Genomic DNA, 26107 nt, shown 5'->3' with positions numbered 1-26107 from the left:
AACTCTTTGGAATTCTCAATCTAAACAATCAGACTATACTTTTTTCTGATACCAACTCTTTGTTTGAGTAACAATCAAACTCTGACTTTTGTAGGTAAAAAAATTCACTTAGATAAGTCCACAAAATCCTGCTAACCGAAAGAGCCGATATAAAAAACCTTGAAATGCCTACGTATAACTCTTTGAGTTCATTATCATTTTTTTATAAATAAGGGGACATTTGTCATATTTAATCTACTTTTTCCTTGTTTCAATAAAAAAAATTCCACCTTATTGATTTATAAAAAAAAAAAAAAAAAACTTAATTACACTTTTAGTCCTTTATCTTTATTTTAGATTTCAAGTTAGTCTCTTATCTTTTAAAAGTTTCAAGTTGGTCTCTTATCTTTTCTGCAGGTTTCAAGTTGGTCCCTCCCGTCATTTTTCACTATTACAGTTAATTTTGGACACGTGTCATCTTTCCAAGTGTGGTTTCCGTTTGCCACATGTCCAAATTTAACAGTAATAGTGAAAAATTTGACGGGAGGGACCAACATGAAACTTGCAGAAAAGATAATGTATCAACTTAAAACTTTTAAAAGATAATGGACCAACTTAAAACCTAAAATAAAGATAAAGGACCAAAAGTGCAATTAAGTCTAAAAAATATATATATATATATATAAAAAAACACTTTAGAACAAAAAAAGAAATTTATTCCATTAAAAAAACATTGGTTTAATTGCATGTTTGATTGAAGTTGATCATTTATGTTTAAAAAAATTCAAATTGATTCCTTATATTACTAATGTCATCATAAATTCGTCATTTTCTTAAATGTTGAGTTGATTTTATCCAAGACATTCTTCTAAATTATATATATATATAGGATTTTGCTATAACACACCAAGAATAATGCTAGCAACACACTCTTTAACAAACACACTCCAACACACTCTCTTTTATTGGTTGAAATTCACATGGGTCCCATAAAAAAATGTGGACCCATATAATTTTTATGGGACCCATATAAATTTTAACCAATAGAAGAGAGTGTGTTAGTGTGTGTTTGTTAAAGAGTGTGTTGCTAGCACTCCTCAACACACCAATTCATTTTCATGAAGGTGTGTTATAGCATGGTACACATTTTCAATTGGACACTAAAAGTCCCTATTTTCACTTTAAAATTAGTGAAAACAAAAGGGCATGATTGTAAATTGCATTTAATCAATAAAAAAACTCATAAATATCTTATTTTCTTCCCGCTTCTTCTCACCAAAATTCCCTCCAACACTGTACAACTTCCTAAACTAGCTCTATTTTCCCTTTTCTCTGCCAACGTGAATGAACTTTCTCTATTCCCTTCACACTCTTGATCTTTGACTTGCTTGATATGTAAAATGCAATGAAGCCATTATTCAAAAGGTATTTTGTTTATCTCCTTTTTATTTATAATTTCATTTTAATCTCTATTTTTATTCCAATATTCCTCTTTTTATTTATCCATGGATACATATTTTCATGAATGGGTACATATTTCATAGCTATCTTCCAAGTTCCAATTTCTTCATGAATGGGTACATATTTTCATTCAAATTCCAAATTTATTTTTATTTTTTAATAACCAAATTTATTTTCTAAATATGAAAGATTTAGAGAGGTCAGTATGATATCTGAAGAAACAAATGATGTTAGTGATTGGCACTTGGAGCTTCTTAAAGATTATGCTTCTATAGTTGAAGATGATGAATATTTACATTCTATAACATTTCAAGACCCTCAACATGAACCCTTGACTGATCAAGTCAATAATATTGATGAGTGTTTTCCATTTGAAGGGCAAATATTTAACAGTGATGATGAAGCTTATGAATTTTATTGTTTATTTGCACGAAAAAATGGATTTTCAATTAGGCGTGATCACATTTACAAATCTGTTAAACACGAGTCTGAGATGAATCCATCGGGTATATATATATATATATATGAGGAGGGATCAAATTACACCGGTGTAACATTGGAAACATAGATGACATACCTTTCATTGCTACTATGTTAATCACGTGAAGTTCCAATTTCATTTCTAGTTCAGGTTATGGTTCGAGTGGAGAAGCATAGAGGGCATACCTTTCATTGGTTCGATCGTTCGAACAAAGTTGTCTTGTCTCGCAATGGCGGGCAGAAGAAAAAGATATTATTATCAATCAGAAGGAGCATGATTTAAACAAAAATTTGATTAAAAACATTAACTTATTATTATAAAACAGTATTAGTAAGATAAAACATACTTAAAACCTTGCAATTTTTTATTTTATTTTTTTAGTAAAAAAAACCTTAAATTTTTTAAAATTATTTTTTCAATACCATCCACTAAACCGTCTAATCTAATTCGACTAAAATTATGACATCAAATGGTCAAACCTTAATTTTTGAAAAGATGTAATTTAGCCAAAAGCATTTTATTGTCATTGCTACAATTTTTGAAAATAAAAAATAATTCAAAAAATGAATGTTATAAAAGTGAAATTCTTCATCTTCGTAAGCTTCATCCATCGACGATAACCACACACGCCCAATCGAACTCTCTTCTCCAATTCCATTTCTCAAAACCCTAACCCTAATGGGATCCATTTCCGTTCTCCTTGTAGCTAAAGTAATCCCATACTTAGAACAAGAACTCAACAAACGCTACAATCTTCTTCGCATATGGGATTACCCACAAAAATCCCAACTCTTAACTCAACACTCCGCGTCAATCCGTGCGGTGGTCGGAAATGCTAGCGCCGGTGCCGATGCTGAGTTCATTGATGCGTTACCGAAGCTGGAAATTGTTTCGAGTTACAGTGTTGGTGTTGATATGATTGATCTTAATAAGTGTAAGGAGAAAGGGATTCGTGTTACGAATACTCCTGATGTTTTGACTGATGATGTTGCTGATTTGGCTATTGGTTTGATTCTTGCGCTTCTTAGAAGGATTTGTGAATCTGATCGATATGTTAGAAATGGAAATTGGAAGAGTGGTGACTATAAATTGACCACTAAGGTAAAACCCTAATAATCAAGTTTTTAAATTTTTGAAATTGAAGTTGATTTTAATTTTAGCTATGTTGATATTGCGGAAAATTGAGGATTGGTGCTGTCTATCGGCATTTTGTTCAAAATTCTGGTATGGCTCTTGGTAAAAAAATAGCGAATAGGCTAACTTATAGTGGATGAACTTATAGCAAATAGCTTATGGCGAATAAGCTAGCTGATTGGATTCTGTGTTTGGTAAAATTAGTGGTTGAATTAGTTTATAAGTATGAAATGACATAAAAAAAAATATATATTTAATTAATATTTAATTTTTTTTTAAAGCTCCTTGAAATAGTGTATGGAAAATAAGCTATAAGCTAGTAAAATGAGCTATAAGCTCATAATAAAAAAGACAGTTACCAAAAAGTTAGCTTATTTGTCTTCCCAAATAGAGCCTATGTTATACTGATATTTAACAACACTGAATTCTATTGAAGATATGAATAACCGTGTTGGTTTAGTCTTATGTTATGTCTTGTCGTGTTTATAGTCGTATTAGGATTCTTAGTATTGTAAAAAATTAGTAGTGGTGAAACAAGTGTAGAAAAGAAACACACTAATTGTATGTTTGAATTGTTGGTGAGTTTGGCAAAATTGCGTTGGCACTGTGATTTTGTTGAAGCTACGAAGTGTAGTTTTTGTATAAATCGTGGAAGCTCACCTTGATTTCACCAATCTCACTGTCAATCCAAACATACAACATGTTTAAGGTAGGAACATAGTTTTAAATTGTGGTTCACAACTGCAGTTGTAATATAAATCTTTTAAGAGGTCTCTGCATCGGCATCAAGGCACAAGCACTATTGTGGCTGCATTTGTTCGTATTTTGCTTCAATGGCGTGGTTTGGAGCATAGTAGTGCTCTATTAGGATCCCATTATATTTGCACTTCATTATGGTTATCTAATCCACTAGTTGACATGGATGTGTTAATGTTTCTAGACGAGAAATTGAGTTCAATAGCATACAAACTTGTGTTTTAGCAAAACTTAGTTGAACTTATATGGACACTTCATACTTACCCTTGCTCAGAATCGCGAGTTTATACTGAAGTTGGTGAGTTTGATAAAAAGACAACATCATAACCAATATCACGTGTTTTACTGTGGGTTTCTACATTTTTGTTACCTCTCAATGCTTCTCTGTGAAACGAATCATGCCATTTTTGCATCTTGTTTCAATATGATATCAAACACAATTGATATATATCAATGTGAATTTATTTTGGACCTGTCATCATGAATACCAATTCAATTTGCTGAATCTCATGGAGTTAGTTAGGAGTTATGAATCATGTTGAATCATATGATATGAATTCAATCATGGGTACATCTCAGTAGCAATCCGAGTTGTGTGACTTTGTTTCAAAATGTTTGTGCTTATGTCAATTTTTTTACTTAAAAATGTCTTATTTTTATTGATCACATATCTGCAATTTATAATAAGATTCAATTAACGATTCGAAAAATAGGTGTTCCGATCCACAATTTGACCATTGATTTGATAACCTTAGTTCCCACCCTACCACCAAAGACCCAAACTGGTCAACTGTTCAGTCCTTTTAGGTGATCGTCCGATGACCTATAGCAGACACATACTGTCTAGTGTCCCATTCACTCATGAAGCAACACTGCACTGCACTAACATGTCCCTGTCTAGATTCTATTATTTTTATATTTGGCAAACACTTCGTTGAATTTATAAAAGCTCTACTAGTATGTGCAGACTCTTCACTTTGCAAAACCTTCTATTTTTCAATATTTACAATTTGTAAGCTTTCAGAAAACATTTAAAATTGGACACAATGATCTATCACCATGCTGTAACTTAGGTTTGCAGAGCTTCAAACATATAATTGTTTCATACTTCTCATTAAAATCGGTTATTTGTATTCTCATGTAGTATGTAGTATTCTCCCCTCCATTTTCCAACTAGAATTTTTTTCTTTCTCATCTTGTATTTTCCTTGCAGTTCTCTGGGAAAACCGTTGGCATTATTGGGCTGGGAAGGATTGGCACAGCAATTGCCAAGAGAGCTGAAGGTTTTAATTGTCCAATAAGTTACTTTTCTAGGACTCAAAAGCAGGAGTCAAAATACAAGTATTATCCAAGTGTTGTTGAGTTAGCATCCAACTCTGATATACTAGTCGTTGCCTGTCCTCTTACAGAGGAGACCCATCACATCATCAACCGGGAGGTCATTAATGCGCTTGGTCCGAAGGGTTACCTAATTAACATTGGCCGTGGTAAGCATGTTGATGAGCCCGAGCTAGTCTCTGCGTTGCTTGAAGGTCGTTTGGGTGGAGCTGGACTCGATGTGTTTGAAAACGAGCCTCATGTTCCCGAAGAGCTATTTGGGCTAGAAAATGTTGTCTTGTTGCCTCATGTTGGAAGCGGCACGGTAGAAACTCGAACTGCCATGGCTGACCTTGTTCTTGGAAACTTGGAGGCTCATTTTCTTGGAAAGCCTCTGTTAACTCCCTTGGTTTAATCTACATGCCCCTGTTGAACAATGGACATTTGGTTTATTGGCCATTGACCTAGAAAATTTGATGGAATGGCCTCCATTTAGTTACATCATCAATTAATGATTCTTGTGATAAGGAATTGATGATTGTGAGAGCTTCAGATATTTATATTGGTGCTTCAGCAATTGTTGTAAAGAATAATAAGTCAGTTCATCTTAATCGTGCGACATCTAGGCAATAATTTGGTTGAAATTGCTTTTGTTATTATGTTGGCTTCAAGTTTTATTGCTCAACTAATAAAATGGTGTTTATGGAACAGATTTAATGAATAAAATGGTATCCCTGCTAACACTTCGCTAGCGCCCCTATGAAGTGAAGTGGTGGGCCTTCTAGAAGCTTTGTCGGGCATTGCATTACCATAACAAAAAAAAAGAAGAGATAAATTGCTCGCTCTTGTGACTCGAAATGAACCTTTATCTGTGGAAGAAAGGAATAACGTGCCAAAATACTGATCAATTTCATGTGACTGTTAGAGTAACATATAGAATGAAACTGCAGAACAACTAGACATAGAGTGGAAATTCTTACAACATCGCAATTGAAAAACTAATTTTATCGAGTAGAAGGGTACTCATAAATCTCAACAACAAAAAGACCTACCGTTTGCTTTTTGAAAAGTATGAGCCAGTTTCACCTCCAAATCAACTTCATGACTTGTTTCACAATGTTCCTCCCACCCAAAGCTCCCATGGTTTCACCCTTCAAGCAATCAATCATAATAATCCAATTATGAGTAGGATAAACAAGATAAGAAGAATGCACACTCCTCTGGTTCCATCCAGGGTAAGTAGCACATATGAATCCAAACCACAACTAAATGCATATTCTAACCAACATCAGAACATCTACAAAGAAGTTCATCTCTATCTAGTAGTTCACATTACGCAACAAGTAGTACTAAATGAGAGAGGATTGTCTCAAAGTTGAAAAATAAATTGATGAAATAATGTGGATAATTGATCATTAGATCATAAATATAAAACAATATTTAAATTTAAAGAAATTGAGGAAAGTTGATTGGCGGTTGAAATGTGAAAATTGAAAAAAATTGAGGAAAAAGAAATTAAGAGGATCCATTCTCGTACTAAACATGTAAAAAGTCTATTCTTACCATCAAAAGGATAAACTTTTAATTCAACAAGGTACTGCTAAACTTCCACATACAGTCACCTAACTTGCAATTTGCAATTTCCTAATATGACATGATTCTTGAATAGATATGGTGTAAATAAAGTTTACACTATTGATGTAAAATATTACTGTAATCGGAGAACTAGTGAAAATAAGTTTTAGAAAAAAATATGAAAATTGTGACCATTGTTTTCATAAATTCTCACAAAAATTTCACAAAATTTATGTCGGTAGTTAAATTTAAACGAGTCGAGATCTAAACAGAATAAACTATCTTAATAAGCTACTTCTATTTTGAAGAACTTATTAAAAATAAGATGCAAAAATTTATAAATGAAAAAAAAAAATTGGGAACTATTTAATCATTCCATTTAAAAAAATAATATATTAAAAAGTGAAACATTTTAATTTCTAACTTGATATATTTTCATATAATTTTAACAAAAACTTATAGTAAAAAATGCTTAAAAATATCTAAAGACACTCATTAGCATTTTCTATTAAAAATAAAAATAATGTCATAAGTTATAAATCCTCTCAAACAATCTTACAAAATTTATATAAATTCTGTAGATAAGTTGAGATAAGTCAATTCAAACAGAGCTTAATAATACTTATTGACCATGGATTCCACGGTAACCAACCACACCCCCAATGGAATCCATAGGCGTTCTCCTTGTAGCTAAAGTAATTCCATACTTAGAACAAGAACTCAACAAACGCTACAATCTTTTCCGCATATGGGATTATCCACAAATCTCCCAACTCTTAACTCAACACGCAACCTCCATTCGTGCGGTGGTCGGACGCTCCAACGCCGGCGCCGATTCTCACCTCATTGATGCACTGCCCAATCTCGAAATCATTTCCAGTTCCAGTGTTGGTGTTGATTTGATCGACATTAACAAATGTAAGGAGAAAGGGATTCGTGTTACGAATACTCCTGATGTGTTGACTGATGAAGTTGCTGATTTGGCTATTGGTTTGATTCTTACGCTTCTTAGGAAGATTTGTGAATCTAATCGATATGTTAGAAGCGGTAATTGGAAGTGTGGTGATTATAAGTTGACCAATAAGGTAAAACCCTAATAATCAAGATTTTAAATTGATATTGTTTTTCATAAACTTGATATTGTGAAAAATTGTGTTCTAATTTTATATTGATCATATGAATAATCATGGTTTTAGTTTTAAGTCTTGTTGTGTTTATACTTGAATTGGCGTTGAGTTTGGCAAAATCATGGTCGCGCTATGATTTTGTTAAAGCTTCGAAGTGAATGTGATTCAGTTGAGAACTGCAACTTAAAACAATCTTCCTACCTAAGACATGTTTGATTATCCGTATAAAAGTTTTGGAGGCCTCGCAATTATGACTGCATTGTCGGCATTTATCTGTATTTTGACACAATTATCAGGGTTTGGAGCATAGTTGTGCTCTATTAGGATCCCTTTATATCCACTTTACATCATGGTTATCTAACTCACAAGTTGACATGTACGAGTTAACGTTTCTAGATAGGAACTCATGTTTTAGAAAACTAGATTGAACTTGTTTGAACTTGTTAATACTTTTGCTCAGATTTGTGAGTTTATACTCAAGTAGGTGAGTTTGATAAAAAAAAGGCAAGATCAAAACCAATATCATGTATTTCAGAGTAGGGTTTCTACATTTTTGTTTCCTCTCAATGCTTCTCTCGAAAAGAAGTTGTCTTTGCCATTGTTCCCACAAGTGTCATCAGTATCTTATGATCCATGTGATTTGCATCTTGATCTGATACAAAATTGAACGTAATGGTTACATATCAGAGTGTGAACCACTTTTTGACCTCTCGGTATGAATCCCAATTCAAATTGATGAATCTCTTGGAGTTAGGAGTTGAGTATCTCGTTGAATTGCATGATATGAATTCAATCATATGGGTACATCCCAGAAACAAGCTGAGCTGTGGGACTTGCATAAAACATTTGTTTTTACTTAAAAAGGTCGTATTTTTATCGAGTTTTCAGAAACTCTACTAGTTTGCACAGACTCTCAAGTTTGGCAAAATCGATTATATGTATTGATTGTATTCTCATATGAAGTATACCCCCTCTCCATTTTCCAACATGAAATTAATTATTTTTTCCATCTGGTATTTTCCTTGCAGTTCTCTGGGAAAACCGTTGGCATTGTTGGGCTGGGAAGGATTGGCACAGCAATTGCCAAGAGATCTGAAGCTTTTAATTGTTCAATATGCTATTATTCTAGAACTCAAAAGCAGGAGTCAAAATACAAATACTATCCAAGTGTTGTTGAGCTAGCATCCAACTGTGATATACTAGTTGTTGCTTGCCCTCTTACAAAGGAAACCCATCACATCATCAACCGGGAGGTCATTAATGCACTTGGTCCAAAGGGTTTCCTAGTTAACATCGGCCGAGGTAAGCATGTTGATGAGCCAGAGCTCGTCTCTGCATTGCTTGAAGGTCGTTTGGGTGGAGCTGGACTAGATGTGTTTGAAAACGAACCTCATGTTCCCGAAGAGCTATTTGAGCTAGAAAATGTTGTTTTGCTGCCTCATGTAGGAAGTGGCACGGTAGAAACTCGAACTGTCATGGCTGACCTTGTTCTTGGAAACCTGGAGGCTCATTTCCTTGGAAAGCCACTGTTAACTCCCTTGGTTTAATCTATATGCCTCTTTTGAACTATCGACATAAGATTGAATTTGATGGAATGGCCTCCATTTAGTTTGAGCATCGATAAATGATTCTTGTGATATGGAATTGATGATTTTAAGAGCTTCAAATATCTATATTGGGGCTTGAACAATTGTTGTAAAGAATAAGTCAGCTCATCTTAATAATGTGACATTTTATTCTGATTATCAATGAGATTTGGCTGAACATTCGCCAAGAAATTGCATGGTGAAATAGCTTACGCAATTATGTTGGATTCAATTTTATTCCTCAACTAATAAAATGATGTTTATGGAACGGGTTTATCAAGATATAAAAATGTTGTTGAAACACAGTTGATATTTTAATTAGGACAAAACTAGGGTGTAATTTTCTTTATGCAGGTTGTATTGTTCTTCAATCACAAATAATCTCATGGAGTGTACATGTATATCTCACTAAGTGATGTGAATTAGAAATAGTAGTATACATATGGCGGGATTCTAAATACAACTTTGAAACAAGTTATTCTGCTTAACATCTTAATATAGTAAACGATAAATTTAACTGATGTAATTATTGATTATTGTTATAATATACTGTATAAGATAAGATAAGATTCTGTTTGGATAAATAGCTACTTACAAACAATTTTTATAATAAGTAATTATGCATAAGTTTATATAAGTTATTCTTATAGCAAAAAATAAAGTGAAGATAAATTATTTTTATATATACTATAAGCTATTTTAATTGATTATATTGGAGAACTAGTGAAAATAAATTTAAAAAAAATTATGAAAATTGTGATAGCTGCTTACATAGATTATTTGAAACGGTTTCACAAAATTTATCTCAAGTTAAACTATATTTTAATAAGCTGTTTTAAAAAACTTATGAAAATAAGGTGAAAAACTTATAAAATACTATCTCTGTCCCTAATTATAAAATCATGATTGACCACTGCATGTACGTCAATGCACAATTTTGATCACTAATATCTTTAATTGTATATTAATCAAAATTTAATATTTTGAAAATACTCATCAAAACAAATTGAACAAGATCTTATATGCTAATATTTACATTTATATATTATTAAAAAAATACGGTCAAAACAAGATAAATGAATAGTACATTTTTGTCAAACGGAGTCTTATAATTAGGGATGGAGGTAGTATGTTATAACTTAAGTTGTATTTATTGCATTACAAAAAAAAAAAAAAATTATACTATCAATACATAAGTTAAGGTATCATTTGGCCTGACTTTTTTTGCTCTTATTTAGAGCTTATGCAAACAACTTATTCAATTTTTATATATTATTATAAGTTTGTCAAAGTAGTTTATAATAAAATAGCTTATAAAATTACAATTTTCACTAGAACTTATAAAATAACATAAAATTTAATTTATATTACATAAGCTATTTGCATAAGCTAAAAAAAAAAAAAAAACTAGGTGAAAGGAACCCTAAAATTCAAACAGAGCTTAATAATAAGCGCTTATTGACCATGGATTCCACGGTAACCAACCACACCCCCAATGGAATCCATAGGCGTTCTCCTTGTAGCTAAAGTAATTCCATACTTAGAACAAGAACTCAACAAACGCTACAATCTTTTCCGCATATGGGATTATCCACAAATCTCCCAACTCTTAACTCAACACGCAACCTCCATTCGTGCGGTGGTCGGACGCGCCAACGCCGTCGCCGATTCTCACCTCATCGATGCACTGCCCAATCTCGAAATCATTTCCAGCTCTGGTGTTGGTGTTGATTTGATCGACATTAACAAATGTAAGGAGAAAGGGATTCGTGTTACGAATACTCCTGATGTGTTGACCGATGAGGTTGCTGATTTGGCTATTGGTTTGATTCTTACGCTTCTTAGGAGAATTTGTGAATCTGATCGATATGTTAGAAGTGGAAATTGGAAGTGTGGTGATTATAAGTTGACTACTAAGGTAAAAGTAAAACCCTAATAATCAAGATTCTAAATTGATATATTGTTTTTCATAAACTTGATATTGTGAAAAATTGTGTTCTAATTATGTTGATTATATGAAAAATCATGGTTTTTTTTTTTTGTTTACAATGAGTTTGACAAGTCACACTGTGATTCCACTAATATCATCGTCGAATCAAATATATTTTAGGTAGGAACATTGTTTTAAGTTGCAGTTCTCAACTGTATCTGTTGTATTTTGTTAGTATAATTCATGTTAGTTGAGAGTTAGTTAAGTCCTAGCTGGAAGTTAGTTAGGAAGTTAAGTGTTAGTTGTGTTTTTAGTTAGTTACTTGTGTTCTAAGAAACTATGTATATATATACAAAATCACTTGTAACAATTCTATGTGGCCGGCCCAGTAGTGGATGAATAAAATTCTTTTCTTTCTCTCCCAAAATAACAATCATCTTTGTTAAGCTTCATCTTCTTGTTCTTCCTCACAAATTCTTCTGCAAGTGTGTGTGTGTGTGTGTGTGTCTGTGTGTGTGTGTGTGTGTGTGCAGAGTGTGTGTGCAATGCCTATCTTACAGTGTGTGAGTGCTTGTTCTTGCTTATAGCTGCACTAACATCATCCGTAATATAAATTTTTTGGATGTCTAGGCAACAGCATCGCAATTGCAATTATGACTGCATCGTCTGCATTTATTCGTACTTTGACACAATATCAGGGTTTGGAGCATAGTTGTGCTCTATTAGGATCCCTTTATATCCACTTTACATTATGGTTATCTAACTCACAAGTTAACATATGTATGAGTTAACGTTTCACGATAGAAACTTGTGTTTTAGAAAACTTGGTTGTACTTGTTTGAAATTCTTCAGACTTTTGCTCAGATTTGTGAGTTTATACTCAAGTTGATGAGTTTGATATAAAGGTAACATCAATACTTCTCTGCCAAATGAAGCTGTCTTTGCCATTGTTCCCACTAGTGTCCTCAGTATCTTATGATCCATGGGATTTGCATCTTGATCTGATACGAAATCGAACATAATGGTTACATATCAGAGTGTGAACCACTTTTCGACCTCAGTATGAATCCCAATTCAAATTGATGAATCTCTTGGAGTTAGGAGTTGAGTATCTCGTTGAATTGCATGATATGAATTCAATCATATGGGTACATCCCAGAAACAAGCTGAGCTGTGGGACTTGGTTTCTAAATGTTTTTGCATAAAACATTTGTTTTTACTTAAAAAGGTCGTATTTTTATCGAGTTTTCAGAAACTCTACTAGTTTGCACAGACTCTCAAGTTTGACAAATCACCTATTTTTCAATATTTATAATTTTAAGTTCTCAATCATATAGTTGTGCCATACTGCTCATTAAAATCGATTATATGTATTCTCATATGAAGTATACCCCCTCTCATTTTCCAACATGAAATTAATTTATTTTTTTCCATCTGGTATTTTCCTTGCAGTTCTCTGGGAAAACCGTTGGCATTGTTGGGCTGGGAAGGATTGGCACAGCAATTGCCAAGAGATCTGAAGCTTTTAATTGTTCAATATGCTATTATTCTAGAACTCAAAAGCAGGAATCACGTTACAAATACTATCCAAGTGTTGTTGAGCTAGCATCAAACTGTGATATACTAGTTGTTGCTTGCCCTCTTACAAAGGAAACCCATCACATCATCAACCGGGAGGTCATTAATGCACTTGGTCCAAAAGGTTTCCTGATTAACATCGGCCGAGGTAAGCATGTTGATGAACCAGAGCTCGTCTCTGCATTGCTTGAAGGTCTTTTGGGTGGAGCTGGACTAGATGTGTTTGAAAACGAACCTCATGTTCCCGAAGAGCTATTTCGGCTAGAAAATGTTGTTTTGCTGCCTCATGTAGGAACCGGCACGGTAGAAACTCGAACTGTCATGGCTGACCTTGTTCTTGGAAACCTGGAGGCTCATTTCCTTGGAAAACCACTGTTAACTCCCTTGGTTTAATTTATATGCCTCCTTTGAACTATTGACATAAGATTGATTGGCCATTGACCTAGAAAATTATATGGAATGGCCTCCATTCAGTTAGATCATCAATGAATGAATTCTTGTGATATGAGATTGATGATTTTGAGAGCTTCAAATATCTATATCGGTGCTTCAACAATTGCTGTAAAGAATAAGTCAGCTCATCTTTAATAATGTGACATCAATTACGTTGTGAAATAGCTTACGCTATTATGTTGGATTCAATTTTATTCCTCAACTAATAAAATGATGTTTATTGAACGGTTTTTATTGATATATAAAAATATTGAAACACGGTTGATATTTTTAATTAGGACAAAACTAGGGTGTAATTTTCTATATGCAGGTTGTATCGTTCTTCAATCACAATTAATCCCAGAGTGTTTATCTAATAGGGTAAACATAACCATTCGAAATTTAAATATGATTGAAACATTAGTCAACATGATTTGTACGTTATAGTTGGTGTACAAGTTTTTCTGTCGTGCACTGTGCAGATTTAGGTGGTGGTTGACATGTTTGGAGTGAGGGAAAAGAGGGTATTATGAAAAAATAGTGTGCAATTAAGAGGAGTATTTGCTTCTTTATACAAGGCTCTTGAGTCTATATAGTATAAAGCAATTAAATAGAGAGTATAAACTCCCAAAACATCGGTGATCAACAACTAATCTAATTGAGCAACAGAAAACAACTTCCTGGTTTGTTTCAAAATATAAAGAGGACAAAGATAAATCCGGAGAAAATCCAGTTAAAATTTCACCGGAGAAAATCCATTCCCATATTAGTTTTGATCATTCCACCATATGGTTGAGTTCACTTTATAGCTCTCCAGTACTTCATCTTCTTAACAACAAATTGAAATATGTCCACACTATTCAAGTAATCACACACTTATTCCTTCCCTGCCACATTAAGTAGCACATTTGAATCCAAACTGCAACACACCAACATCAACAAAGAAGTTCAACCCTATCAAGTACTTCACATCAAACAAGTACGAGACACTGAGACGCAGAAAAATCGCCAAACTATTTCTACAGAAGATACAAAGTGTCTTCCAACCATCATCAAACAATGATTCCATTGAATCTCATGCAACAATCACAAACTTTAGTTTGACCAACCCCTTGAAGAATATATAACAACTAGCATCCGAAAGCCACTAAATAATACAAGGTACATGCAGCATGCAGGAATTCTAATGTACTATAATGCCAGAATCATGATGAGCCACTACAATTTTAGAGAAAAAAAGTTACACGTTACACAACAATTAACATGTAACCTATGTGTGTTGTGCAAGTTATCATCATCAAAAACACCATCAAACAAAAAACTACAATAAATTTCAATTCACCAAGGTACTGCTTAAATTCAACATACAGTACTCCTTAATTAACAAAATTTCCTAACATAACATACTCAAATAGATACAACAACATATTTCCAAGTTCTATCTCAAAACCATATCCATAATAATCTAAATCATTGTACATATACCTTAATACATAAACAAGTACAAAACAACTTCATACATACATACATACAGCACAATGATTTTACCTATTCATAATAACATTCATTATTATAAAACAAAACAAGATAAACTAAACTAATCTAACATTCAAATTACTCAAAACCATTTCAAACATAGCCTCCAACCAAAATAGGTTTCTTCTCTTTTTCTTCACTTTCCTTCACATCCTTTTTCTCCTCAATTTCCAGCCCTTGCAATCCATCAACACAAGCTCCCGGCGCTTCACTTTCCGGCTCGATCACATCAACCGCATCGGAGACTTTTTCCTCTGTAGGCGTCGGATCATCGACGCAATCATCTTCACCGGAGAATATCGAGGCGGCGCTCGATTTCACGGCGGCGGCTGCTTTCAGAAACGCTTCGTGGATTGATTCCGGTGGAAGTGCGGGATCTTCGAGTCCGGCGTCTTCTAGACGCGGAGGTAGGATCTGATGCAGCAATCCAGATTGTTTCTCGGTGGACTCCATTTGATTTTTATTATTATTGATTATGATTATGATTATGACTCTCGCTATATCTATCGTTTAAGGCGGTGACGGTATTTGTGGGCTTTTTTCTATTGGGTTTCTAAGTTTCTGGCCCATATCTGTATCCAAACCTGAAAATGACTTTTTCTTCGCCTCAGTACTCGTTCGCTTCCGAAAATTAAAAAAAATATCTCTCTCGTTACTCAAGTGGCGAACTCGAGGGCGCACAATCTGAAAAGGAAAAAAAAAACAGTTTGTATCATAGAATGCGAACTTATAAAATAGGGGCGAAGGAAGTGGGAGAGATATAAAAAAAATATTCACATTCTAAGATGCAGACTGTTTTTTTTTTTTTTCCTTCCAGTTTTTTCTATTTACACACTCACATCATACATTTCGGGGGGTGGAATTAGAATGTTGGAGGGTGCGTGTGAGACTCAGGGACGCGAAAAGAAGGAATCCCTGAAAGAAAGTGGGAAGAAAAGAAAATATGAAAAACGATGAATGAATTTCAACTAAAAAGTAATCTAGATTCATTTATTGATTATCGTGTTTTCCTTCCTTCCCACTTTCTTTTTTCCCAATCAAACGAAACCTAAGGGAAATGTATTTTCACAAACAAACAAATTTTGTTTGTAGAGAGGTGTTATCAACAAAGTACCGACTACTGCACAAGAGGAAGAATTGAAACACATCCATAACAAAATATTTCATATTCTTAACCATCTATGCGACTATGCCAGCCCAAAAAGAATGTGTTTAGAAAATCACAAGGGAGAGGATGGTTAGGAATATCCTGCATGGTGTGTGGCATCTTTTCTTTATGAAAAAGTGGAGGGGACAAAATTTAAACAATGAATGAATATATAATGCAAAGCCATAGTACTAAACTAGGAACATCAATGCAATAACTCACTCCCAAAAGCACACAATATTTCACCAGTATACATTTCCTGATTCATAGGATTTTCCTTTGACAAACATTAAAGATCAAGACTACAAAACAAAACAAAAAAACAAGATGGACATCTAATCTAACCCACTAGTAAGATACAAAATGGAATTTGCAATGTCATTGGTTTTACATTGGTAATGCATTGAAGGGCACTTCTATGTTGCCATCAAACAAGCAGGTAAACCTGGTCCAAAGAACTCTCTACTTAACATTCACAGCCGGTGGATCTTTGTTGTCGTCCACCATTGCCCACATCAATTGTGTCGGGCAGATACCTGGTATAATCAATAAACACCACACTTTTGATGAGTACATATTAAACTTTACAAGTATGAAGTTGTAAATAATATAAGATTTAAAAGCGTGTACACTTTTGGTCAGTCATTGGTTTACACTGATAGTGTATTGTCCTATAAAGTCATAATCTAATGAACAATGGATTTAGTTCCTCTCCGTCAAAACAGTAAAATAAAATTAGTTGCTCTATCCCAACCGTTGATGAGAAAATCAATGATTGGTATGTAAACACGTACATGATTTATTATATGCATATGTCTGTAAAAATTAACCTTGGTTTCTCATCAACTGTTGAGATTACTTACTTTACACTCTGAAGTAAATCACTCATTTTAGAGGGTCTCAAATGCAATGAATAATGACATGCATGAAGAAAAATATGGTACAAGAAAACTCACATTTCTTCTTCAGGTTCATTCTTGAGTGCATTTTTGGCTATACACTGGAAAGCAGCTTCAACATTAAATCCTTCTTTCGCAGAGGTCTCAAAGTATGGTATGTTTCCCTTTGAAGCACACCATGCTTTTGCTTTCTTCTCAGAAACCTGCAAAAGAAGAAAGATAGTAATGAATCAAACAAACCCTTATTCGCGGTGTGTGTAATAATTGGATAAATTTTGCATACAAGACGATATGCAATCATGCCATTGGAAGAGGAGTAACTTACAACTCTGCTGTTTCCACCATCGACATCTATTTTGTTTCCCAAGACAACAAATGGGAAGTTTTCAGGGTCAGATGGACTAGCCTGAAAATCAAATACACGCAAAAGAGTTTCTCAAATGTTCTATAATAAAGGCGATATTGAGATACGACAAAGCCTGTTATTAATGATTTAACAAAATTACCTGAATGAGAAATTCTTCTCTCCAATGGTTAAGGTTTTCAAAAGATTTCATGACGTTTACATCATAAACAAGGACGCAGCAATCAGCACCCCGGTAGAAAGCCACACCAAGACTCTGAAATCGCTCTTGACCAGCAGTATCCCAAATCTAAGTATACAGTGAGAACAGGTTGGAAGATTTAAATAGCATTCAGTGAATATCATAAACAAAATATATAGCCAAACATTGATTTTTCATCAAATATATAACCATCATCAAATATCATGCACAATGGACATAATTTTATAGTTCATCCGACAGATCAATGTGGACCATTTAAATAATCCAACCGCAGATCTTCGACATGCAACTTGATGTAAAGCTATGTTAGATAATGTAAAAGTAGTTTCTGATAGGGGTCGACAAAATTATTAAATTATAAAACAATGTATTTGTAAAATTGAAAAATTGAGGTGGCAACGGTAATTATGCCAAAACATGACAGATTTCCAAAAAAAAAAAAAAACTATGGTCAAAAGAGCGCATAATGCTTGAAAGGGAAATGAATATAAGCTAAACATCAAAAATGAACATTGCCGACCAAATCCATCCTTTCACAGCAGCGCTTAAGGCAGTAAAAGTGAACATGGTAGAGTTTAGATGGCGTGGTAATGTGGTTAACAAAATGCAACTAGGAGTTACTGACTCAATATACGGGGTTTACGAGATAGGGGTTTGGGATTAATTGTCTTGTTAGAATACACGAACTAACTAGAGAGATTATGTTTCCAAAAACACCAGAAAACATTGTTTTGAAAAATTTCAGAATTTTCAAAAATATTCAATCTATTTTTAAATGCATATTCCAAAACTTCAATAATGGTCTTTTTTTTGGTACAAACTTCCATAATGGTCTTCTCTGATGTTTATTTTACTGGTGACATTGGAAACAGGAAAAAAAACACGAGTAGTAGTAAACAACTAAACATGCCTTTTTGGTTTCTCGATGCTAAAATTCATCTTAGATTATATACAAAGTAGTGATGAAATTGATCAACATAACAGCTCAATACAAAGCAGATAGGCAAAGTTCTTGTGTGTCTCACCTGCAAAGTGAACAACCTATCTTCAAATTGAACTTCCTTGGTGAGAAAATCGGCACCAATTGTAGCCTTGTACTGATTACTAAACTTCCGATTCACATACCTAAATGAGAGTGAAGAAACAATAATCATGAATCATGATAATGCAAATCAATAAAAAAAAAAAAGTCATTTCAATAAAGTATTAAAATTAAATTCCAAGATTTGGACTTACTGATTCATCAATGATGTTTTACCAACCCTGCCAAAAAATAAAATCAAACAAAAAAAAGACAATTATCAAAACAAAATAGCTTGGTGAATAACTCTTAACAAAAAAAATTGCATCAAATTGATGTGAAGAAAACCCATGTTAGAAATTGCAAATCTGTTGAATCTATAATTAATCCATTTTCCATTAAATAAAAAAGGATTCTTTTGACAAGAAATATTCATATTTTCAATAATCCAAACATGGTCATTAATAACTTCCCTTCAAGCTTAAATCCATTAAATTTTGAATTAAAGAAGAAAACTTCAAGATTAAATGCAACAACCCTTTTAATTTTTTCAAGCTATGAAATCATATAAACCCATTTGATGATCAAATTCAAACCAAAAAATTGAAAGGAAAAAAAAAAATGAAGAAGAAAAAGAAGCATACCCACTATCACCGAGGATTATGACTTTTAATAACATGCGGCGGCGAGAAGCCATCGAAAATCAAAATCTTGATGAAGAAAGAAAGAAATAAGATTTGATTGGAAATGAGAGAATTGTGATGTGGTTGAGATTTTTGCGCAAGAAAATAAAAAGTGAGTTTTGAAAGACAGATGGAGAAACACACAGGTGATTTAGTACTTACATACGACACAACAAAAAGACAACCATGATGTTCTCCAATCACTCTTTATTTACCAAACTACCCACACACTACTTTTATGACTACTTTATTTTTAAATTCATTTTTTATAAGTTTTATTTTATGGCTTCTGTGTATATAATCTAATATCTTTACCAATTGAGTTATACTCATGGGGACTATAATGATTTTTCTAAATATATTTCAAGTAAGACTTGCGGGCAATTCTAGAGCGAATCTTACCTAGACATAATCTCAAATAAAAAAGTTTGATCAAGGAAAAATAAAAGCTAAAGAATTAAGTCACATCATCTAATAATAACTTATGTGAGCAATTCTTCTATATTCTATAGACACAAGCATAAATATTATTTGTTAGGGACACTCACATGAAATATAAGAAAATAAAGAAAAAATAATTAAAGTAATATGATTTGATGTGATAATTTTAATTTTCTTTTAATTTTTTATTTTTGTGTGTGCCTAAATTTTTTTCCCAAAAATTTGTGCCCAAGCAAGTCTTTCTCAACTTATACTTTCATTTTTTTTTTACTATGTGTGTCTAATATATTTAGTGTTGTGCCTAATCATAATATATTTACTTTATGTATGACAAAACTTTTATCATAGGCACAACATAAATGAGCAAAAATATCATATAATGTCACCTTAGAATTTCTCTTGTTGAATTTGACAACTTCTATTCAATAGATTTAGGTTTATTTTTTTCTAGCAGTCCTAAATGAGTAACCTTTATTATCAAATAAAAGTATTTCAATTTTAGAATTGTTTTGATTCCCAACAAAAACATCATTTTCTTTCTCCCTGATGTCCAACTTCATCATCTCCTTCAAAACTACTAATAATTATTTTTCTCTTTCTACCGTGCTTTATAGCACCGGTAACTTCAACAGAAACATACCCTTTGAACAACACATCGTCGCATTTATCAATCTCTTTGTTTGCTCCGGTATCTTACGTTTTCCTTGACCTCTTGATGGCACGACGTCGTCGCATTCTTCCGTAGTACATCACCTTCGCAGAAGCAGGTTAATATAAGAAGAAATTCCGACTATCACGCCATGACCTTCATCTTCCATCAACGACATCGTAGCTTTTTTTCTCGATGAGAGGCAGATTCTTCAGCTGCTACAACATCATCGACATGGCGTCATCGTAACGCCATGTCGATGATGTTGTAGCAGCTGAAGTATCTGCCCTCGTCGAGAAAAACAAGTTATGGTGTCGTTGACGGAATAAGAAGGTGATGGTGTGTCAGTCGGAATTTCTTCTTTTGTTAAACTTGCTCCAACAAAGGTGATGTAATACGACAAAATGTGACGACGACGTGTCATCCGAAGATCAAGGAAAACATTAAATAGTGGAGCAAACGAACAAATTGATAAATGCAATGACGTGCCATCCAGAGGCTCTATTTCTGTTGAAGTTACCGACGCTAAAAAACTCAATAGAAAGAGAAAAACAATTTCTAGTAGTTCTGAAGAAGATGACAAAGTTGGACAAGAGGGAGAAAATGTTGGTTTTGTTGAGAATTAAAACATTTTTGAAATTGAAATGCCTTTATCTAATAATAAAATAATAAAAGTTATTCATTTAGGACTGCTAGAAAAAATAAACTTAAATCTATTGAACAGAAGGTGCCAAAATTCAACAAGAGAAATTCTAAGGTGACATTATATGATATTTTTGCTCATTTATATTTCTTTTTGCCCCTTCCGTTCTAACCTCATTCAATATATTTTTATTATACTCATAAGGAACATTAGATTTGAAAGAGTTTGCTAACATTGGATTGGGACGAAAGGGTTTGATAACCTCTTTCAAAGGTTCCTTTAAAAAATAATTATAACCTCATTCAAATTATGTTCCTTACGAGAGTACAATAAAAAAATTGGATGAGGTTAGGACAAAAGGAACATTAAATTTGAAAGAGTTAGCCAACATTTGGACGAAGACTAAAAGTTCATCTTGTTTGACATCAAGATGAGGTTTACCTGTTTGAGATTATCAACGGCTTTAGCGAATTCATCAATAAAATTTTGATCGTCTATAAAAAGATCAAAATCATGAGTACAAATGTTTCTCAACTCATTCATAAATCAGGCGGTTTTTTTATTTGGACTAGGAGTAAAGGAAGAAGCAGAAATTGAAATGTTTGAAGATTTGAAAGTGTGACTCATTTTGCTATGAGAAAATAGGAAAAGTAAGTTGTAGTGAAATGAAGAGAGCGTTGGAGTTTAAATAGACTAGTCCATTCATCTTTAAACGGTATTTTCTTATTTCTTTTGACAAAACTTTAAATTATTTATTTTTTAAGGAAGTTTATCTTTGACTTATATTCCGTCAAAAAAAAATCTTTGACTCATATTTTTGACTTTATATTCTCGAAAACACCATAATCATGACAACATCATAAATGACGTGGCATCAAAAACATATTTGATTTGTTTATATTTCATTGTTTTACTAAAGAGCGATAAATTCAAAAGATATATATATATATATATATATATATATATATATATATATATATATATATATATATATATATATATATATATATATATATATATATATATATATATATGAGAATCGCTAATTTAGACCCACTTGAAAATTTGAAGGTCTAAATTAGCAAGGTGTACATTTTCACTCTGGACAAAAAACCCTTGACATTTAGTTATTTTACACTAAAAAATTGATGGTTAGTTAGATAAATTTTATTAAATGTTGTGTACCAATTTGCTAATTTACACCCACTTTTATAAAACAATTTTATGTTTTTTTATTAGGAAAATGTTGTTTGAGAATTTTAAGGAAGGATCAAACATGTTTTGCTGGATTTTTTTTTTATAAAACTCCAAAATTGCCTTTTACTTTGAACTTATTTGAAATAGTGGAAGAAGAGTATTTTTAGTCGTAATAGAAAAGGTGCACCTTACTAATTTAGACCTTCATGTTTTTAGGCGGGTATAAATTAGCAAACCCGATATAAAGAAGAGTATTTTTTTTTTATGAATTGTTACTTCATTGTTTGTTGATTAAAGAAATGAATTTCAACTTCAAGACACCAATAAAGTGTCTCTTAATGTGTCCAAATCAATAGCTCTGTTTGTGTAAAAAGGCAAGAATAGAATTAAGACTTAGTAAAAAACTTGCTTCCAAATTAGTACAATAATAAAATCGAAATTGGGTCAAAGAGGGTTGAATGGAAACATGAAAATGGTTAAAGGATAGACCACATTGGCTAGAACATGAACTTTTGTAAGTTGAACGCATTAAGGTGCCAAAACTTTTTCTTGTAGCAGCAAGCAATAACGTGATAGGGGCAAAGAGAGAGAAAAGAGTCTTTGAATTGATTTGCATAATGACTTTAAAGTTTAAAGCAGATGTATTTAATTACTTTTGATAAACGATAAAATGGTATTTTTGTCATAAACTAAAAGGTATAGGGCTAATGTACACCTTATTTTTGAGTGGGTGTGCATTAGCATTACCCTATATATAAGATCCGTTTGACCTAGCTTTTTTTTTTTTTTGATAATAAAAGGAATTAAACTACTAAACGAGGTAAACTAACCCCTCTTACATCATCTTCTAGAACGAGTTTCAAAGCAAAAGGAGAAACCTCAAAAAAATTGCAATTAAAATCTAAAGAAGAGTGTCCGAGGTTTGCTAACAGGTCAGCACATCGATTAGCCTCGCGATACACATGATGAACTGAAGTTCTCCATCCAGGGCGGTGGAGAAGAGAGATTACCTCTTGTAGAAGAGGTTGGAGGAAGGCATTTGGAGTTGAGCCTGAATTAACCATATTAACCACGGCCAAAGAATCCATTTCAAAACTGACGTTTCTGATATTCAACTGGCTTGACATATTTATTCCAATACGAAGGGCCCATAGTTCTGCCCACACAGCTGAGCAAGATCCAAGTCTACTATAGAATCCACGAATGAATTTGCCATGCGAATCTCTAATCAGGCCTCCACATGTAGAAATCCCTGTAGACTTTTTATGAGAGCCATCAATATTAACCTTATAGTGATCTTGTGGTGGAGGTATCCAAGAAACATTAATACTTCGCCGCGATTGGTGAGGTTGATCCGCCACATTAGAATTAGAGGTTGATATAATGAAATTAACTTGGTTGGTTACCATTCGAAGAAGTTGATTACCAATCAAGGACTTCCTATTAAACACCAGATTATTTCTATCTTTCCAAAGCTCATAAACAACAACTCCAAAGAAAGTTTCCCAATTCTCATGAGTCGTACCAATACTAGGAGTTGTGATGTTCCAATTGAGCCATTGATAGAGTCCAAGACTAAAGAATTTGCTCCAAACGTCCTGGGATATGAGATCATTCCAGAATATTTTTGCTTCTTCACAGTCTCTTAATACATGCATAATTGTTTCAGGGTAGTCACCACATCTAGGACAAAGGTTGTCTCTAGTCATACCTCTATGATACCTTTCATCGTTCGTTAAAATTTTATCATGGGCTATTTTCCATAAGAACGATTTATACCTATTTGGGCCTTGCCAAGACCAAATATGTTGAAATATTTCTCGGTTTGTTGGAAAACAATGATGCTTGCCATGCATGAGAGAGTATGCTGATTTGAGAGAAAAATTACCATCTGTAGTAAGGTTCCAACAAGGAAAATCTGATTTCCCATTAGATGGAGGCTTGATTACCGTAAGTTTCTCACAAATTTCTTGAGGGAGAATTTGATTGAGCACTTCCCAATTCCATTTGCCATCCACAGCATAATGAGAGACAACAAATTCCATTTGACCAACAGGGATACCATTAGATGCAAGATTTAGTAAAGGGCCACAATCCCGGATCCAAGCATCTTTCCAAAAACGAACATGGTGACCATTCTGAATACACCAAGTTATGTTGCTACTGACATCCTCCCACACATTAACAATAGCTTTCCAAGTAGAAGTAGAATTGGATCTATTGTTCACCGTAGGAATTATAAGGTTACCACAAGAATATTTAGCACGCATCACCTTAACCCAAAGTTTGTCTGGACATGTAATTAGTTGCCAAGCCAATTTCATCATATAAGCCGAATTCAACCATTGAAGATTCTTGAAACCTAATCCCCCCTCCTCCTTAGGACGACAAATTTGTTCCCACGATATCAGATGAGTTTTCCTATGATCTGTTGTAGAGCCCCAAATAAAATCTCGGCAAATTTTTTCTGCCTCGACACAAACTGAGACAGGGATTCTACTTGATTGAAGCACATAACCAGGAATGTTAGTTAGAGAAGATTGCGCCAAAGTTACCCTTCCGGCAAAAGAGAGAGAGTTTGCTTTCCATCCTGATAACTTTTTTCTCATTTTATCAAGAATAAATTCATAGTTAGATTTAGAGGCCCTTTTATGAAGCATTGGTGCACCTAAATAAACCCCGAGATCCTTGGTAATTTGGATTCCCAAATCTTGACTTAGGTCATTAGCAAGATCCCCTGATACATTATTTGAAAAGAAGACTTGAGATTTTTGAAGATTTAATTTCTGGCCGGAAGCATCACAAAAGTCTTTCAAAATTGAACGAACCAACATAGTTTGGTTAGATGAAGCCTCAGCAACAAGAATAAGATCATCAGCAAAGCACATGTGTGAAATAGCAGGACCTATTCCTCTTCCCACTTTAAAGGGATCCCAGTTCCCCGTGGTCACCGCATCTTGAATTCTATGACCAAGTCTTTCCAAGCACAAAATAAATAAATAAGGGGAAATAGGGTCTCCTTGTCGAAGTCCTCTAGTGGAAGAGAACATATCAGAGGCAGAGCCTTGCCAATTGATGCTAAGAGTTGCTGAAGACACACAATGAAATATAAGGGATCTCAAGAATTCAGGAATACCTAGCAACTCCATAGTTTCAACAAGAAAATGCCACTCCAAACGGTCATAGGCCTTTTCAAGATCCAACTTGATTATCATATACCCTTTCTTGCCATGAATATGTTTAAAAGAGTGGACAAGTTCCTGCAAAACAATAATATTGTCAATAGTATTGCGACCAGGTACAAAGCTACTTTGGTTGTCAGCAATGATATAAGGTAAAATTTGATGGAGACGCTGAGCCACAATTTTTGTCACCGGTGACCAGGTACCTAGCTTTTTTTAGAGCTTATGCAAACAGCTATGCAATATAAATTATGTTTTATGTTATTTTATAAGTTCACACCGGTGAAAATTGTAATTTTATTAGTTATTTTATCATAAACTACTTTGACAAACCTATAATAATATATAAAAATTGCATAAGCTGTTTGCATAAGCTCTGACAAAAATTAGACCAAACAAGCCCATAAATTGAGACAAATAATGAATCCACCGCAACAAACAATCCCACCTAACATGGATGACTCATACAAGATCTATTGGCAAACTGAAAAAGATTTTTGCGCAAACAACACAAGGCACGTCATCCCCACACAAAAATCAGGATTCGAACATTGAACACTCCAATTATTCACCTTAAAAGAATGAAATTTCATTCATTAGACTACTTGACAAAAAGAATATTTGATCTACATAATCGATCATTTCTTCTTTTTGTATCCCCTTTATTTTTCCTCTCTCCATTGAAAGACATTGGTCCATTGGGGAATTTGCATCGACCCATGTAATTACCTCTTCATCTTGTGTACATAGAAACATAAACTCTTTTCTTAAAAAATATTAACTAATT

The 26107-nt window shown here is 33.5% G+C and overlaps 5 protein-coding genes across 5 annotated transcripts; 3 read left to right on the top strand and 2 right to left on the bottom strand.

Moving 5' to 3' along the window:
* The first annotated feature begins 2452 nt into the window (after positions 1-2452).
* On the top strand, positions 2453-5787 carry LOC123921651 (glyoxylate/hydroxypyruvate/pyruvate reductase 2KGR-like). Its single transcript, XM_045974279.1, has 2 exons — positions 2453-3022; positions 5025-5787. Exons 1-2 carry the CDS (start codon positions 2600-2602, stop codon positions 5541-5543), a joined length of 942 nt encoding a protein of 313 aa, XP_045830235.1. The 5' UTR covers positions 2453-2599; the 3' UTR covers positions 5544-5787.
* Positions 5788-7269: 1482 nt separating this feature from the next.
* LOC123921650 (glyoxylate/hydroxypyruvate/pyruvate reductase 2KGR-like) lies at positions 7270-9608 on the top strand. The gene is made up of 2 exons (XM_045974278.1): positions 7270-7788; positions 8859-9608. The coding sequence occupies exons 1-2, from the start codon at positions 7366-7368 to the stop codon at positions 9375-9377; spliced, it is 942 nt and encodes a 313-aa protein (XP_045830234.1). The 5' UTR covers positions 7270-7365; the 3' UTR covers positions 9378-9608.
* Positions 9609-10838: 1230 nt separating this feature from the next.
* LOC123921649 (glyoxylate/hydroxypyruvate/pyruvate reductase 2KGR-like) lies at positions 10839-13536 on the top strand. Its single transcript, XM_045974277.1, has 2 exons — positions 10839-11334; positions 12799-13536. The coding sequence occupies exons 1-2, from the start codon at positions 10912-10914 to the stop codon at positions 13315-13317; spliced, it is 942 nt and encodes a 313-aa protein (XP_045830233.1). The 5' UTR covers positions 10839-10911; the 3' UTR covers positions 13318-13536.
* A 1248-nt stretch (positions 13537-14784) lies between these two features.
* LOC123921648 lies at positions 14785-15388 on the bottom strand. Its single transcript, XM_045974276.1, has one exon. The coding sequence runs from the start codon at positions 15343-15345 to the stop codon at positions 14986-14988; it is 360 nt and encodes a 119-aa protein (XP_045830232.1). The 5' UTR covers positions 15346-15388; the 3' UTR covers positions 14785-14985.
* An 837-nt stretch (positions 15389-16225) lies between these two features.
* Positions 16226-19374, bottom strand: LOC123921647 (ras-related protein Rab7). Its single transcript, XM_045974275.1, has 7 exons — positions 19170-19374; positions 18741-18767; positions 18530-18629; positions 17445-17591; positions 17264-17344; positions 16996-17141; positions 16226-16575 (listed from the first exon to the last, which is right to left on the bottom strand). Exons 1-7 carry the CDS (start codon positions 19220-19222, stop codon positions 16506-16508), a joined length of 624 nt encoding a protein of 207 aa, XP_045830231.1. The 5' UTR covers positions 19223-19374; the 3' UTR covers positions 16226-16505.
* Between the last annotated feature and the right edge of the window lie 6733 nt (positions 19375-26107).

The sequence above is a fragment of the Trifolium pratense genome, linkage group LG4 (assembly GCF_020283565.1).
Source record: "Trifolium pratense cultivar HEN17-A07 linkage group LG4, ARS_RC_1.1, whole genome shotgun sequence".
Taxonomy (NCBI): domain Eukaryota; kingdom Viridiplantae; phylum Streptophyta; class Magnoliopsida; order Fabales; family Fabaceae; genus Trifolium; species Trifolium pratense.
The sequence above is the reverse complement of the archived record's forward strand: the minus strand, read 5'-3'. Positions and strand labels throughout refer to the sequence as shown.

Excerpts from the sequence above, each read along its gene's own strand:
- LOC123921647 (XM_045974275.1), bottom strand. The coding sequence starts at position 19,222 with ATGGCTTCTCGCCGCCGCATGTTATTAAAAGTCATAATCCTCGGTGAT. Across the intron at positions 17,345-17,444 it reads GAGAAGAATTTCTCATTCAG|GCTAGTCCATCTGACCCTGA; the intron begins GTAATTTTGTTA and ends TTTGATTTTCAG. Across the intron at positions 16,576-16,995 it reads AATGAACCTGAAGAAGAAAT|GTATCTGCCCGACACAATTG; the intron begins GTGAGTTTTCTT and ends TGATTATACCAG.
- LOC123921648 (XM_045974276.1), bottom strand. The coding sequence starts at position 15,345 with ATGGAGTCCACCGAGAAACAATCTGGATTGCTGCATCAGATCCTACCT.
- LOC123921651 (XM_045974279.1), top strand. The coding sequence starts at position 2,600 with ATGGGATCCATTTCCGTTCTCCTTGTAGCTAAAGTAATCCCATACTTA. Across the intron at positions 3,023-5,024 it reads ACTATAAATTGACCACTAAG|TTCTCTGGGAAAACCGTTGG; the intron begins GTAAAACCCTAA and ends TTTTCCTTGCAG.
- LOC123921650 (XM_045974278.1), top strand. The coding sequence starts at position 7,366 with ATGGAATCCATAGGCGTTCTCCTTGTAGCTAAAGTAATTCCATACTTA. Across the intron at positions 7,789-8,858 it reads ATTATAAGTTGACCAATAAG|TTCTCTGGGAAAACCGTTGG; the intron begins GTAAAACCCTAA and ends TTTTCCTTGCAG.
- LOC123921649 (XM_045974277.1), top strand. The coding sequence starts at position 10,912 with ATGGAATCCATAGGCGTTCTCCTTGTAGCTAAAGTAATTCCATACTTA. Across the intron at positions 11,335-12,798 it reads ATTATAAGTTGACTACTAAG|TTCTCTGGGAAAACCGTTGG; the intron begins GTAAAAGTAAAA and ends TTTTCCTTGCAG.